At 43.0% G+C, this 14,143-nt stretch overlaps 2 protein-coding genes across 4 annotated transcripts; one reads left to right on the forward strand and one right to left on the reverse strand.

The window, feature by feature from the left end:
- Nucleotides 1-517: 517 nt before the first annotated feature.
- On the reverse strand, nucleotides 518-4,238 carry LOC117836558 (alpha-soluble NSF attachment protein 2). Its single transcript, XM_034716011.2, has 9 exons — nucleotides 3,932-4,238; nucleotides 3,236-3,285; nucleotides 3,072-3,144; nucleotides 2,505-2,584; nucleotides 2,156-2,307; nucleotides 1,473-1,632; nucleotides 1,354-1,401; nucleotides 1,037-1,117; nucleotides 518-877 (listed from the first exon to the last, which is right to left on the reverse strand). Exons 1-9 carry the CDS (start codon nucleotides 4,074-4,076, stop codon nucleotides 797-799), a joined length of 870 nt encoding a protein of 289 aa, XP_034571902.1. The 5' UTR covers nucleotides 4,077-4,238; the 3' UTR covers nucleotides 518-796.
- A 2,718-nt stretch (nucleotides 4,239-6,956) lies between these two features.
- On the forward strand, nucleotides 6,957-13,369 carry LOC117839118 (endoribonuclease Dicer homolog 2a). Of its 3 annotated transcripts, XM_034719378.2 has the most exons (10): nucleotides 6,961-7,236; nucleotides 7,734-7,996; nucleotides 8,138-8,369; nucleotides 8,478-8,544; nucleotides 8,648-8,748; nucleotides 9,833-10,029; nucleotides 10,380-10,586; nucleotides 11,214-11,621; nucleotides 11,944-12,216; nucleotides 12,727-13,369. In XM_034719378.2, the coding sequence occupies exons 1-10, from the start codon at nucleotides 7,179-7,181 to the stop codon at nucleotides 13,078-13,080; spliced, it is 2,160 nt and encodes a 719-aa protein (XP_034575269.1). In that variant the 5' UTR covers nucleotides 6,961-7,178; the 3' UTR covers nucleotides 13,081-13,369. The 3 variants fall into 3 exon arrangements, with proteins under 3 accessions (XP_034575268.1, XP_034575269.1, XP_034575267.1); XM_034719377.2 differs by having other exon boundaries at nucleotides 6,957-7,236; nucleotides 8,138-8,544; nucleotides 11,214-11,516; XM_034719376.2 differs by having other exon boundaries at nucleotides 6,962-7,236; nucleotides 8,138-8,544.
- The last annotated feature ends 774 nt before the right edge of the window (nucleotides 13,370-14,143 follow it).

The raw sequence follows: 14,143 nt of genomic DNA on the forward strand, positions 1-14,143 counted from the left end.
ATCTAAATGAAGCCTCCTTTCCCGCCTCCGCAGCTGGATTCTTCCATTCCTGGGATCATCCAGCGCCGCCATTAACTTCTCCGCCGATGGGCTCTCTCCATGGCCCCACGCATCCAGAGCCCAGCAGCATGCGTGCAGAGGGAGGACTGCCGCCGTCTGAGATGGCCGGTGATGACGACATCATCATCTCTGCTAGCTCTCCGGCGTACGGGCGCGCGCGGCAGCGAACCTTTGACCACCTAGCTGCTGCTTCTTCCCGGGCTGGTGGATCGACAGAGCTTTGATGCCGCTGCATGTTTGTCGCTGTGCCAAGGAAGCAAACTTGCTGCTGCTGGGACTTCAACCCAGCAAGCAAATGCCGTTCATCAGTCCTCATCGTATTGATGGAATTTCCCCTCTCCAGTCTTCAGTCCCCAACAGTTCCAGATCGATACCCTACATTTAAAAACAAATTTCACACTCTTTCCTATTATTCTAGTCCATCTATAACACAAAGTCTGGAGTAATATGCACAGAATAGATAACCACCAAACAGTAGTGGAAGAAACGATCGAGCTACCATATATAGCAGGATACCAGCAAGGGTATGCTAATAGCTACTGCGTTCTAAATTTCCAATCCGACAGCGAATCGGGTGGTACCGGAGTGCTCCAAAATCCAAACAGGAGTCCACAGCAGAGGCATCCAGGAGGTTTAGTATATCTATATTCTATACAAATGTCAAGTAATCTCGTGCAAGGACTTAGCAGCATCCGTCCTCAAAGGGATCAGCCACCTTTTGTAGAGCTAGCAAAGCCTATGTTAGATCTTCATCATCATCTTCCTTTTTCTTCAGCTCGTTCTTTGCCTTGAGAAGGAGAGTTGTTTTCCAAGGATCCTGAAATAGAAACCTCGTGTAAAGGGAACAGAACTACTATTTAAGTTTCTAAAGATGCAATAGTCTGCCTTAGCCTTGGATAATACAGTAGCCTAGCTAGAAGAGGCACCTGCCAAGAACAATTAAAGAAAATGCAGAGAAGTTTCCAATTGACAGTACCAGGCGTGTGAAGCTGTCAAACTCCTTTACGGCATCAGTAAACTTGGCAACGTCTCCTTCATCCATGGAGGCTGCAAGATCCTGCCATGCAAATTTCAGTTCAGTGCAAGTCAGGGAAAAAAATGTCTACGTTTCCATGAGTAAACAGCTTGGATTGACAGCCTTTTCCGGGCTTCATTTAAGATGGTTGATGTCCAAAAATCGAACCGTGACATACTGTCATAAAATTGTGTAATTCAAGCTAACATTGTATGACTCAAAGAATAGTCATCAAGGGGAACACAGTGAAGAAAAGGCATGCGAGTATAGTATTGTACAGCCAAAAGCTTGTATTCGCGTGTCCCTGAGAAGGTTGGGTCAATATCCTGCCACAAGGAGTAACACTTAGAAAGTTGACAATGGCAACCAACTGACAGTTCAATCAAACATTTCACACCTGATAGCGCTCCAATGAATTATTTATAGCAACAGGATCACCTCGACATAGTTGGCAAATGCCTGCATTAAGTAGAATTCCTCGGACACTGTACTTCAGAAGGTTATTGCTTATTAATTTACGAGCAATTTCTTCAAAGAGCTCGGTTGCCTTCTGGTACCTGAAAATAGTGGAAGTATGTGCGCTAAATTATACTAGAGGTTGGTCATGCAAATTATCTAACAAGCTAAGAAAGCAAGATAAAATCATCAGAAGAGTCAATAAATAGGCAAATAGTTTACGAGACAGAGAAGTAATCACCTAACACCTAGACCAAAAAAGTGGTCAGTTCAAGCTGGTACACTAACCTACCCATTCCAAATCAAATACATATCCTCAAATTAAAATAAGCCAATTTACAGAATAAAAATCATTCCAAAAGCGGAATTAGAAATGGGGTGACAACTTCATAAGTACAAAACCAATTCCAACTGTAACCACCATATACATGAGGATCAGTCTCAGGCTTTGATTTGTATCGAGCAGAGATAAGCAAACGAAACATTAAAAACAGAAAATAACAACTAAGATGCCAACTCTTTCTCAATAGCCAAAAATGCTTCAGTTAATGCCATTGGGTAGTCATTTGGAATCCTTAGTCGCATAAAAAACCATTGTTATATAAAGCTACAGTTAAAGCTTACTTTTCCAGCTGAGCATATATTTCTGCAATTTTCTGTGTCATGCTGTTTGCCTGAGATGATTGTCCCTCACTGTCAAAAAGATCAGCAGCCCGATTCAGGTAGACTGCAGCATTCTCTAAATCTTGTTCTTGCTGATAGATTTCACCAATATCCTGAAATATTCAAACTCAAGGCCATCATGTTTGTGTTTCCAGATAATAACGAGAGTTCTTCTGTTCTTATGGAAAAGTGCATTGTTCTACAGATATGCAGGTTAATCCATTATAGTACAAGAACAGTAAAAGGAGGGGATAAAATATAGACATCCATGTGCTCATATAACACCAAATGATCATTAATAGTGTACAACCTTGCTGTATCTTGCAGCCATGTTCAATCTGCCAATTTCCAAGAATAGATTAACGGCACTGTCAAGTGCTTGTGCAGCATCTGCATCAAACATTATATGTAATAATTAGTAAAGCATGTGAAGCATGAACAGTCATAACAATCGAATAGAACTTCATTTGGCTGAGTTGGACGCCAGTCCTGGACCAACTTCAATTCGCTCAAAGGATATTCAATTAATGATTTGTTTAGTTGCAGAAAGTACTCACAACATAGTCTTAATGCTTCATTATCACATTTAAAAAATTACTGTTGTTAAAAGGACATAAACCTTTTGCATGGTAGCTGCTAGATGTTCCAAAGCCAACTATGGAAAGAGGCAGGCATATTTAGCACGAAGGAACAAATCAAACAGCATAACTCGGTCAACTGGATGGGTTTCTCTAGCCACTATAACTGATATCCCAAAAAATATGCAGGACCTATCGAATTGTATTCTAGCTAGAAAATGTAATACAGAAAGAATGTGAGATAAAGAAGTAACAAAGGAGGATATTTATCACACTCAAATAACAGTAAATAGAATTACCTTGTGGTGAGAACTTTTTGTAGCAATTTGCAGCCTCAACATAAGCAGAGGCAGCCTCATGCTTGCCATCTCCCTATAGAACAAACATTGGTAGCATGTCTAATAATTTAATTCCCATTATCCCAAGAAACAGTAAGCAGAAAAAAAGGAACTAGCCAACAAACCTGCAAATGACAATCTGCAATCTTTTTGTATACTGCAGCTGCTCTGCTCCCTATACCAAATAGTTACCGTGATTAACAAGGATAAGAAAATTCTATTTTTCCTTAAATGCAAAAGAGTAGTTAAAAAATGCAGTACGACTAAACAAATCTGCAGCATGGACTGTAAATGGATTCGACATCGATGGCAAGGCACAATAGCTATTGAACATGAATATCTGGACTTCAGGACCCCTAACGGATAATCCAGGTGTCAAACTAATACAATGGGATATGGGACACAATTTATAACATTAGAATGGAGACACTGGACGAGCCAATTATGTGGCCAATACAAATGGGAGGAAAATGGACGATGTTGAGTGTCATAGCTTTGCATTTCAGATCATGGGACATATAAAAATGCAGATGGATGGTAAAATCAGGGAGCTCAAAATTCAGATCGGCCTAATTGGCAACAGCATCGAGAATTTCCTGGAAATCATGAATGCCGCGTAACCCCTCCCCACCGAAAAGTTGCGCGTATGGAACCATAAACCTAGATCCCATAAACTGCGTTTCCGTACCGGCGAACCCAAAGAAACGACATGATCAGACACCTCCATATCTACGACCGATCGCGCATTGATGTCTGCAAACTAGCGCACGGAGGCGTGATTGCAAAAGGCATGAGACAGGGGGGCGGGTCCGGGGCCTCACAGTTCTTGGCGAGCTTGAAGAAGTTGCCGGCCTTGTCGAGGAGGTCGGCGGCGTCCTCGTACTTGTTGCGGAAGAAGCCCCAGCCGGAGAGCTTCTGATCGGCCTTCTTCACGAAATCGTCCCCGCGCAACTCATGGTCCCCCATCCCTCTCGCTCTCTCTCTCGCTGCTCCGGTGCGGCGTAGCGGTGGCGCGTGCTGCCACCGATCGCGACGCTGGCTCGCTGCCGCCCGGACTGCGGCGAGGGAAGGTAACAAGGCCGTAAGGAACCTGGCGCTTTCTTGGGTGGTGGGCCTGGGAGACGGGCCGAGATGAGATGGGTTCACAAAAATATTATCTCGTTCGATCGTTTGGGCGTTTGGCTCCCATTACAATTCCCCCCGTGTTTAAACAAAAATAGATATCACCTGACCTGACGTTTATAAGCCCACCCTTCCAAGCTACTTTTGAGGGAGAAAGCTTGCTTGAATTTTCAAACTAAGGAACTTATCTACGATTTAGGGGGTGTTTGATACTAGGTGCTAAACTTTAGCAGTGTCACATCGGATGTTCGGATGCTAATTAGAAGGACTAAACATGAGCTAATTACAAAACTAATTGCAGAACCCCTGTGCTAATTCGCGAGACGAATCTATTAAGCCTAATTAATCCATCATTAGCAAATGGTTACTGTAGCACCACATTATCAAATCATGGACTAATTAGACTTAATAGATTCGTCTCGCGAATTAGACTCCATCTGTGTAATTAGTTTTGTAATTAGTCTATGTTTAATACTCCTAATTAGTATCCAAACATTCGATGTGACAGGTGCTAAACTTTAGCACGGGGTATCCAAACACCCCTTAATATATGTTTTTCGTTTGAGAAACGATCCTGTTAGCACAAATCCCAAAGCAACATTATCGAATCATCACTTGATTTTATTCCGTGATACTCTCGACCCGGCCCAGCCCATCCTTTTCCATCTCACTCCAATTTACCACGAGGAGGTAGATCGGGGAGAGTGGCGAATATGGCCCATTGTCCTTCTTCCTTCAAAAATCATGGAGGGGTTAAAGGGAACTTCATTATCCGAGTGGCAGTAGGGGGTTTGAGCACCACCCACTCCACCGCTAGATCCACCCCTATCGGGGGGATGTTGTGGGGTGTCTGTTTGCGACCAACCGCGGCGAGCCGTACGCTTGTACGATGATCGCGAGAGCATGTCACCATGGCGGAGACCTAGACTTCCAACCGGTTCTTCCTATACAGAATTGAAATCCCTGGTTGCATCCAGAAAACTTGTGTACTCTAAAATTCACTGTGAATTAATGAAAAGATTCAACTTTAATAAAAAAAATAGAATTTGACCCGTATCAATTTCCTCACTAATGTGCAAACCTTACACGTTCATACGATCAGCCATGCTACACCGTTGTTTCTACCCTGTAGCCGCTTCCAGCAGCGGCTACAGCACCTATGCAGCTGCAATTTACTAGCACCAACTCAAAAATTGAATTACTCTTTGCTGCTCATGTCACTCGCGTGAGTGAGGTGCCCACCAGATCAATTTAGCTGTCCCTATCAAGAGCACAAGTACCGAATTATCTTATACTAATCACTTCAATTCGTAAGCTACATATTTCTACTTCGGCCCTGTTTGGGAGGAGGGTGCTAAAATTTAGTCCTGGACTAAATTTTAGTCCTCCCAAAAAGAGTGCTAGATTTTAGCCTTTGGGGGTGTTTGGGAGGGAGCCTAAAGTTTAGCAACTGCTATATCAAATGATCCTTTTACCCCTGGAGCGGCATGAGCCAGAGGTGCCGGACGCGGCGGCGAGGGTGCGCAGCGTGCGCGGGCCGGAGGTGGTGAGGCGCGCGAAGAGGCCCTGGAGGAAGTAGGACGCCAACTTCTGGTCCATGTCCCCGTACGGCGAGGCCAGCTCGTTGAGCATCCACATGAGCTGCTGCACGCGCTGGCTGTCGCGCGCGGCCACGGCGCGCGCGCACTGCAGCAGTAGCTGCGCTGCCCACCTCCCGGCGCCGCCGCCGCCCGACGAGGAGCGGCATGAGCCAGAGGTGCCGGCGAGCAGCGCCTTCAGCGCGGGCGCCGCGAGCGCCGTCAGGCCGCGGGGGCGGGCGGAAGCGGCGGGGTCGGCGCGGGGCCGGGCGGAGGTCGCGCGGCGGCGGCGGGCGAGGTGGAGGCGGCGGGGTGAGGTGGCGGCGGCGGGGCCGACGCGGCGAAGGCGGCGGGCGAGGTGGCAGCGGCGGGGCCGGGCGGGGCCGGCCGGAGGTCGCGGCGGCGGCGGCGCGGCGAAGGCGGCGGGCGAGGTGGAGGCGGCGGGGCCGGCACGGAGGTCCGGGAGGCGGAGGCGAAGGGAGAGAGAGACAGGGAAGGAGAGAGAGGGGAAGGGGCAGGGGTGAAAGTGGTCCGGGGGACCACTTTTTAATCCATTTAGTCCATTTTAGCTACCCCCAAGTGACTAAATGATTAGTGGGGGGTTAAAGTTTAGCCCACAAGATTTAGCCCACCTGTTTGGGAAGCTTGGAGGTAAAATGGACTAAAGTGGGGTGCTAAAGTTTAGCACCCCTCTCCCAAACACCCCCTTCATCTCCATTCTTAAAATTAACCGCACTACAGGATAAGCAGTTGGCGATGCTGCAGTTCAAATAGTTGAAAAAGCTGAAGCGAATAGGATCAAAGGTTGTTCTACTGATGACCGACGCGAAAGGTGGATGTTAGGGTGTCTCCCAACAGTGCCATCTCAGATAGCTCAGAGTCCGAGCTTGTACACGTCAGTAGCAGTCATACGTGGAAGAGAGAAGCAAGCGATTGGTGGGTTGGGCGTGATTTCTGCAATTGGATCAGAAAAAGAGTCGACGCATGCGACATGTAGGCCCGGCACCTCGGGCCCATATATCGGTGACAAGGTTACAGTGTGTCCTCACTGCGGTGTGCCTCGGGCCCAAACGGCCCGGTCGGGAGAACCGGAGAAGTCCTCGTCGTCATCGAAAAAAGCGCGCACCAAAAGCGGGAACCGACCGACGCGACGGCGACAGCGCTTTTCCTTCTTTCCCTTCCACCCGAAGTCTCGTCGGTGCGCGCACGAGTCAAAGCCAGCGACGACAGCAACTGCCACTGCGACCTGGGCAGCCCAAGCGCCGCCACCTGCACACTTGCACCGGCTTCCTCCGTCTCCTTCCCTCCCGTTCCGCTTCCTCTTCCAACCTCCCCCAAGTCCTCACCAGTCGGCTCCGCCGCCGCCGCCATGGCTGGTACGCGGGGAGGAGAAGGTCCGTCCGGATCCGAGGAAGGGTGCGGCAACGGTAAGCCTCATTCTGTTTGACTTTGTATGCTACCGCGTAGTGCGTAGTATGTAGCATCCAACTGCAGATAGTGTGTTGTTACTCTTGCCGGCCTCGATCCAGCGACGAAATTTCTATTCATTTTCAGCAATTCTTATCACCACTGTTGTAATTTATCACCCCGTATAAGTAAGTTTTATCGTTTCGGCTTTGGTATCCGATCATCTGATGCCTTAGGCGCGGAGGTCATTGGGGCTCGGGCAAGTTGTAACGATACAGTCAATTTTGGTGATTTGTTATAGCGTTTACCAATTCGAGTAAGGTCTGCTGGTACAACCCATGCTTTCAACTAACTGTCCTACCCAAAGGTAGAAAGACACAAGAGCATTCGGGAAGAAGCCACATTGTCACAGGAATTTCATTCACTTGTTAGAAACTGATGTCACCAATTCACTTATTTTCGAGCACCTGCGTACAGTTAGCTTTGTGACAACTCACTCGAAATTTCAATCACTCAGCTGAGGACACGTATCAGCATGGACAGCCTGTCTACTTTCCTGAAGAACTAGTGGACAATTGGGTGTCTTTTTCTCGCCGCGGCTTGTATTATTGCTACAACATCTCTTTGCGAGGGTGTTTGAACACAGACGCTGCTCCAACTGACATAATCTTAGCTGTCAAATGTGACCTGGGGCCCGAATTCCTGCGCAACTCGTTTAACTCGGGTGGTGTTGAAGTTACCATTCAGTACATGCGCATCATTCATCTAAATCAAGAACAGGTAAGTATGGAATTTATGTCGCCTAGTTTCTTAATCTCTGGAATCTGGATCCTGTTTTTAGTTTATTTCGTCAATGTTAGCATTTTAAGTTTGAGGTCTCCTGTACTCATGTCGTGGAGGGCATAATTTTTGCTTCTTCAGGTCATTTTTGCAAGAAGATTTCAGACCACTATTCTTTCTTTGCTTATTGGCAATGACCATTCGGAGGTCAGAGATGCTATAAAGTACTTCCATGAACTACAAGTATCTGTAGGGGTTGTCTATCTGCTTCTGCCTTCAGTCTCTGGCAAAATTGATTGGTGTGGTATCAAGTTCTCAACTTCATCAGTATATGATGCGACGACTGACAAAGATATGAGACACTGTCATTCTTGTAAGGATGTTGATTTACTGCAGATGATGGATGGTCCTTGCTGCAGGTGCATGCTTCGGAATTCTGTTGTTTACATCCCTCGTGATGGAAAATTTTATAATGTCACAGGTTTCCCTGACATAAATGTAAATGACCAGTTGCATTTGAGAGACAGGAGTGTTGCTAGCTCCAAAAGGTAATTGAGACTACATATAATTTTTATCCTTACATTTGTTAAATTCTCCTCTAAGCTGTAGAATTTATGTCCAAACATCAGTGTTCTTCTTTGTATGCTCCAGATATGGCCTATGTTTAACCTCTGAAAGCAACCCACTACTGTTTGCTAGTGGAATGTTCACAGTACAAAATTTCCTACACAAGTGCTATGGAAAAGGGAAAGGTTGTTTTCTGTTAACAGTACCAAGATTTTTTGCCTATTGATATCTTGTTCCAACAGCACGTATAAATTCAACTAATTTACGATCAAATCCTGGAACTTCTAAACTTGTATATTTTACATATTACAAAGTATGGTTGCTTATTGTTTATAAGTATTATAAAAAGAATGCTATTTGTATGTGCTGTTACAATTACCTTTCAGGTTTTATATCCATCAAGGGTTTACAGAACTCTCGCAAACATTCCTTGCAACTAATCCAACTGCTAAATATGTATCTCAATTTTCAAAAGATATATTCTTCCTTTGCAATTGGAATTAAATTTGTCTATAATGTTCATATCCGTGCTTTACTATTCACAGAAAGAGCATCATGTAGCAAAAGGAGCATCATACCATACACTTTTCAACCGAAAGGATATGAATAAATGAAATGTGTAGGCTGGAATTCAAATTTCAATAACTGAAAATATTATATTGTCTTTTCTGATTTAATGCTTCGTTATTTTTACTTACCTATGGTTTCATGCACGAACCAGTTCATCCGAGAGCTTAAACAATTTAGAAAATGTGGGCAGTATTCTTCTAGACTCCTCTTGTACAGGCTCCACAAAGCCTCATGGATAAATAAAATGTAAAGGCTGCAACTCAAGTTTCAGTAACTGTTAATCTTTTCTTTGTTAATTAAGCTTAAGTTCTGGACACATGATTCGGAAATGTATGCCAACTTAAACTCTTGTTCTTGGAGCTTAACTTCTATAAAGTAACTTCCAACATAGTTTGGTGAATAAGGGCTTCAGAATAAGTCAGTTTTTTTTAAGAAGATCAAGAAGCTGAATCGTGTATCAATGTCAGAAGGATCAAGCTTTTCTTGTCTTTTAAGCTGAAACACAAGCCCTCATAAACCAATGCTGAGTAATTAGAAGGCATATTCCATGCAAAAGAAATAGTAGGCACATGTAGTAAACCACTGTCAAAAGACAGAATCAGCTTAGAAGTTATAATCGTAGCCATTGATCCTACTGCTATTTATAGGCCATGTTTTGTCATATAGGGGTTAACTTGATCATTCTTTTCCTTGCTTCAGAACCTAGCGGTAGAAACGCTGTTAAGTTGCCACCTGAACTATGCAGAGTAGTCATGGCACCAGTGTCAACAAATACTTTGTGCAGCTTCTCATCTGTTCCTTCCATAATGCACCGCATCCAGTGTCTGCTTCTTTCTGTGAAGTTGAAAATCCAGTTGGGCCCAAGAATGCAACAGTTCAACATAACAGCTATGAAGGTTCTGTTTCCTCAGCAGTCATCTATTTTACTCCACTACTAACTGTAGTAGGTGAATAGATACTAAGTGAACTGGATCGGCCTACATGATAGAAAAAAAAATTCAGTTAATCTTGTTTTGTTAAAATCTTGAGGATAAAGAAAGCTTGGAAGTAGTCAATGTACATGCATTACTTAATTAGAACTAAAGAACTGCAGTTTTTATTCTGTAAAAAGAGACAGCTTGCTGATATTATGCTTAGCTCTCAATTGATAGCAATGTGCTACTGAAATTATAATTTGTTGTTTGGATAATGCTTAAACTATTTTGTTTCTTATTAATTTGAAGTTACCAAGCTGCTTCATATGCAGATTCTGGAAGCACTTACAACAAAGGAATGCCAAGAGGAATTCTCACTGGAATCATTAGAAACACTTGGGGATTCTTTCCTTAAGTATGTTACAGGCCAACATCTTTTTAGCAAATACAAGTATCGAGAGGGCAAGCTAACCTCTATGAGAAAAGAATTGGTCTCCAACACAGCTCTATGCCAGCTGGCTTGCAACAGCAAACTTGTGGTACCGAAAAATCTTACCTTGTAATCTGCTTTGCATATGCCTTTTTTGGACTGATAGTTGGTTGAACTTTTTGAGCGTGTAGTTGGTGGTTGAAACTCAATATGTACCAAAACAAAGAAGTTCTGAACGTGGAACCTGGTTTGTTCCTTTGTTAAGGACATAAAAGAGAATTTTTCTCAAGTCATTTTTCTAGTAATGCATATTTGCACCCTGGTTCAAGTGGCCTTGTTTGGAGCAGCTTTTTCATGGAAATGTTGCTGGAATTGTTATGCTTCTGCACAATTTTTGTGTTGCAAACAAGGCCTCTCAGCTATGATCTTGTTGGGAGCAGTACTTTCATGGAAATCTTACTGGAAACACTCAGCTATGATCCAATTGCAGTATTTTCTGTACATTCCTTCCAAGTTTTAAAATGCTTTTTTGGTAATCCTGTTATCCACAACTTTCTACCATGTTACACAATGAAACACTGAGCTAAATGGACTACATTTTACGAATTCATAATTTACTTTGTTCTCTGTAAGATAGAATTAAATGTAGTTGCTTTATTGTGTCACAAGACTTAAGATTTATATGCTTATTTTTAGGTCTAGGTAATGTATACATACTTTTTTTCATGCCTGGCAGGGATACATTCATGGTGAAAAGTTTAATCTCAATAAGTGGATTGTTCCAGGGCTTGGTTATGACAATTGTGGTAGCACCAAATCTTTCTTACTACCAACAAACAATATGTACAGTCTGAAGGCAATATCCATGAAAAGCAAGAGAATTGCAGATACTGTTGAAGCTTTGATTGGGGCCTATCTCAGTGCTTCTGGTGAACAGGCAGCATTTCATTTCATAAAATCATTAGGAATGGGTGTAGAACTGCATAGTGAATTGCAAGAGGAAAGGAAAATTATAACAAAATCTGAAGAAATCATTGATGTGAGAAGCTTAGAGACAATGCTTGATTATGTTTTCAATGATCGTTCACTGTTAATAGAAGCATTGACACATAGTTCCTACAATATTGCTGGCCCTTGCTATGAGGTTAATCTCTAAGAATCTATGTAATTTGATCTTCAGTAATGGATGTTTATATTTTTTGTGTTTAACTGAAAACAGTTTTCTTTCTAAGTCGACAATTTTTTTGCAGTTTTACTGTGCAGCTTGGACCTGCAAGAACATAGACAAAATTGCCATCCATATTATTAATGCCTTAGTTATAAACAATACCAACTCAAAAAAAAACAATATGAGACTACGTACAAAGAAATGCATTGTAGTTTACTAGTTCTTTTAGTTAAATAGTATTTTACTCCAGATGATTTTTTGTGGGTAATGTACTTAACAAGTTTGTGCCCATGTGTAGAGGCTTGAGTTTCTTGGAGATGCTGTATTGGACCACATCATAACTGATTACTTCTACAAACTATACTACCCTGGATGTACACCAGCATTGTTGACAAATCTACGAAAAGCTTCCGTGAACAACTGTTGCTATGCACACGCAGCTGTTAAAGCAGGATTACACAAGCATATTCTTCATTCGTCATCAAAACAGATGATTAACGACCTTGAGAATTCTGGGCGGTCATTTTCAGGCCCATCGCATGGTTGGGAACCTGGCATTGGTCTACCGGAGGTGTGTCTTCTTGGCTGTTCAGTTCTTCCAGGTTGCTATGAAGAGTGCTTTTATTTGAGTTTGTTTTGAGCATACTTCTACTGTATTATCTCTGGTTTATATTTCATGTTTTAAGGATAGATTGGTCATTTACCTAAGAAAAGAGTAGATTGGTCACAACTGGTATGGAAGAAACTGGCCAGTTCTGCTCAACTCTTGTTTTTCATTATTCTTTGTTCTCTTATATTGTGTTTTGTGGCAGATAACACCGGTAACCAGCACCTGGTTCTGTACTGCTGCCTTTTAAAGTTTTAAATATCATAGATAATGTTAGGGTGGGTATGGTTTAACATTTGAAATGGTAATGTGATATATGGGCTGCAATATGTTAACCTGAATAGCTGATTATGATTTGACTCTGTATCTGGATTTCTGAATTAGAAATCTATATTTTGTTCCCTTTTGACCTTTTTCCCGTTTCACGACTAACTTGGGTTTGCTGCTTGTTGATCAAAAAATTATAAACAACAGGATCTTGCAGATTTGATTGAATCAATAGCTGGTGCGATTTACCTCGACAGCAAGCATAAGAAGGAGGTTGTCTGGAGAGCCATGAGGCGGCTACTAGAACCTCTTGCCACCCCCAAGACCATGGAGGTGTACCCGGTGTCGGAGCTGAAAGAAATATGCGAGCGCAGAAAATACCCGAAGCCATCATACTCTCCAACTCGTGATGATGGAGTTGGAGTGACAAGGGTGGTTGCAAAGGTGAAGGCTGCAGGGAAAGTGTACTATGGAACTGGAGAAGGGCGCAACCAGAAAGTGGCGAAAATTCTGGCCGCGAAGGCTCTGCTCCAGAAACTGAAGGCGGCATCTGTGGCGTGATGCTTGGAGCAGCAGCATTAGTTACTTTAACACTTGTATATAGATGTTTTTGCAGTGGATAAAATGGTCGTTCAGTACCAGCTTGTGGGAAAGGAGTATTTCACTGTGTACATATGTATGTCACGACCATTTTAGTATCAAGCTTATGTGAGATAAACACCACGAATCAAGGAGCTACTGCAGGAATTTAGAATAAAGAAAAACAAGAGAGGATAGATCGAAGATTGTGGAATAAACACTACAAAGCAACGACTTCGTTAAGCAGGCCTCAGCATCCTGATTTTTCTTAGAGCAGCTCCAGTGTGTTGGTAAATCAAACCGAAAGAGTTGCACACGTCGATTTGCATACTGTGAGCATCGACGCGTGAGGAAAGATTCCTTTTAATCGACACGCTTCATCTCGGTTCGAACTAAGTCAACTTTAAACAAATATACAAATCAGATCCGTTAAGAGAAGGGAGGTTTCGAGCAGTGCACTGGCTCAAAAGTACCAACCACAACACTCGAGCTGTCGAACTTTGCAAAGCACCACTAATTTTACGGAGCAATATGGACGTCACAATGGATTACCCTTTTCAGGGACGAGTACTCCCTCCGTCCCAAATTACTATATCCATAGTAAAAGCTACGTATCTGGAAATGCTAAAACGAACAGTAATTTGGGATGGAGGAAGTATGTACCAAATGTTAGAGGGCAGCTATGATCATTTGATAGGATAGGTAGGAACTAAGCTAAAATCCTGCCATCTCAAGCGCTAATTCATCGGCAGCCGTCTTAGAAACACCAACATAATTTTTCCCGAATTACTCTAAGCGCACATTTTGTTTCATTATTTTGTGTATATCCCTACTTAAATAGACATTAGTCAATGCATTTCAATTAACTTAACATTCTTGTTAACTATAGCAATGATTTTTCTGTGCCTATACCATGTTTTAAAAAAGAAAGAAACTCAAGCAATAATTAATGGACAATGAGTTGTTCCATTGCTCAGCCGAACTCAAGTGTTCAAATGCAAATATTGATGCTACTATAGTACTACGTGGGTAAGCAAAAGCTAGC

The sequence above is a fragment of the Setaria viridis genome, chromosome 9 (genome assembly GCF_005286985.2).
Source record: "Setaria viridis chromosome 9, Setaria_viridis_v4.0, whole genome shotgun sequence".
Taxonomy (NCBI): domain Eukaryota; kingdom Viridiplantae; phylum Streptophyta; class Magnoliopsida; order Poales; family Poaceae; genus Setaria; species Setaria viridis.

Bases quoted from the DNA above. Each gene is read 5' to 3' on its own strand.
- LOC117836558 (XM_034716011.2), bottom strand. From the start codon at position 4,076: ATGGGGGACCATGAGTTGCGCGGGGACGATTTCGTGAAGAAGGCCGAT. The intron at 2,308-2,504 runs GTTGTACACTAT...TGAATATTTCAG, and splicing joins TGGCTGCAAGATACAGCAAG to GATATTGGTGAAATCTATCA. The intron at 1,118-1,353 runs GTACAATACTAT...TTTGCATGGCAG, and splicing joins GCGAATACAAGCTTTTGGCT to GATCTTGCAGCCTCCATGGA.
- LOC117839118 (XM_034719376.2), top strand. From the start codon at position 7,179: ATGGCTGGTACGCGGGGAGGAGAAGGTCCGTCCGGATCCGAGGAAGGG. The intron at 7,237-7,733 runs GTAAGCCTCATT...TCAATCACTCAG, and splicing joins CGAGGAAGGGTGCGGCAACG to CTGAGGACACGTATCAGCAT. The intron at 7,997-8,137 runs GTAAGTATGGAA...TTGCTTCTTCAG, and splicing joins TTCATCTAAATCAAGAACAG to GTCATTTTTGCAAGAAGATT.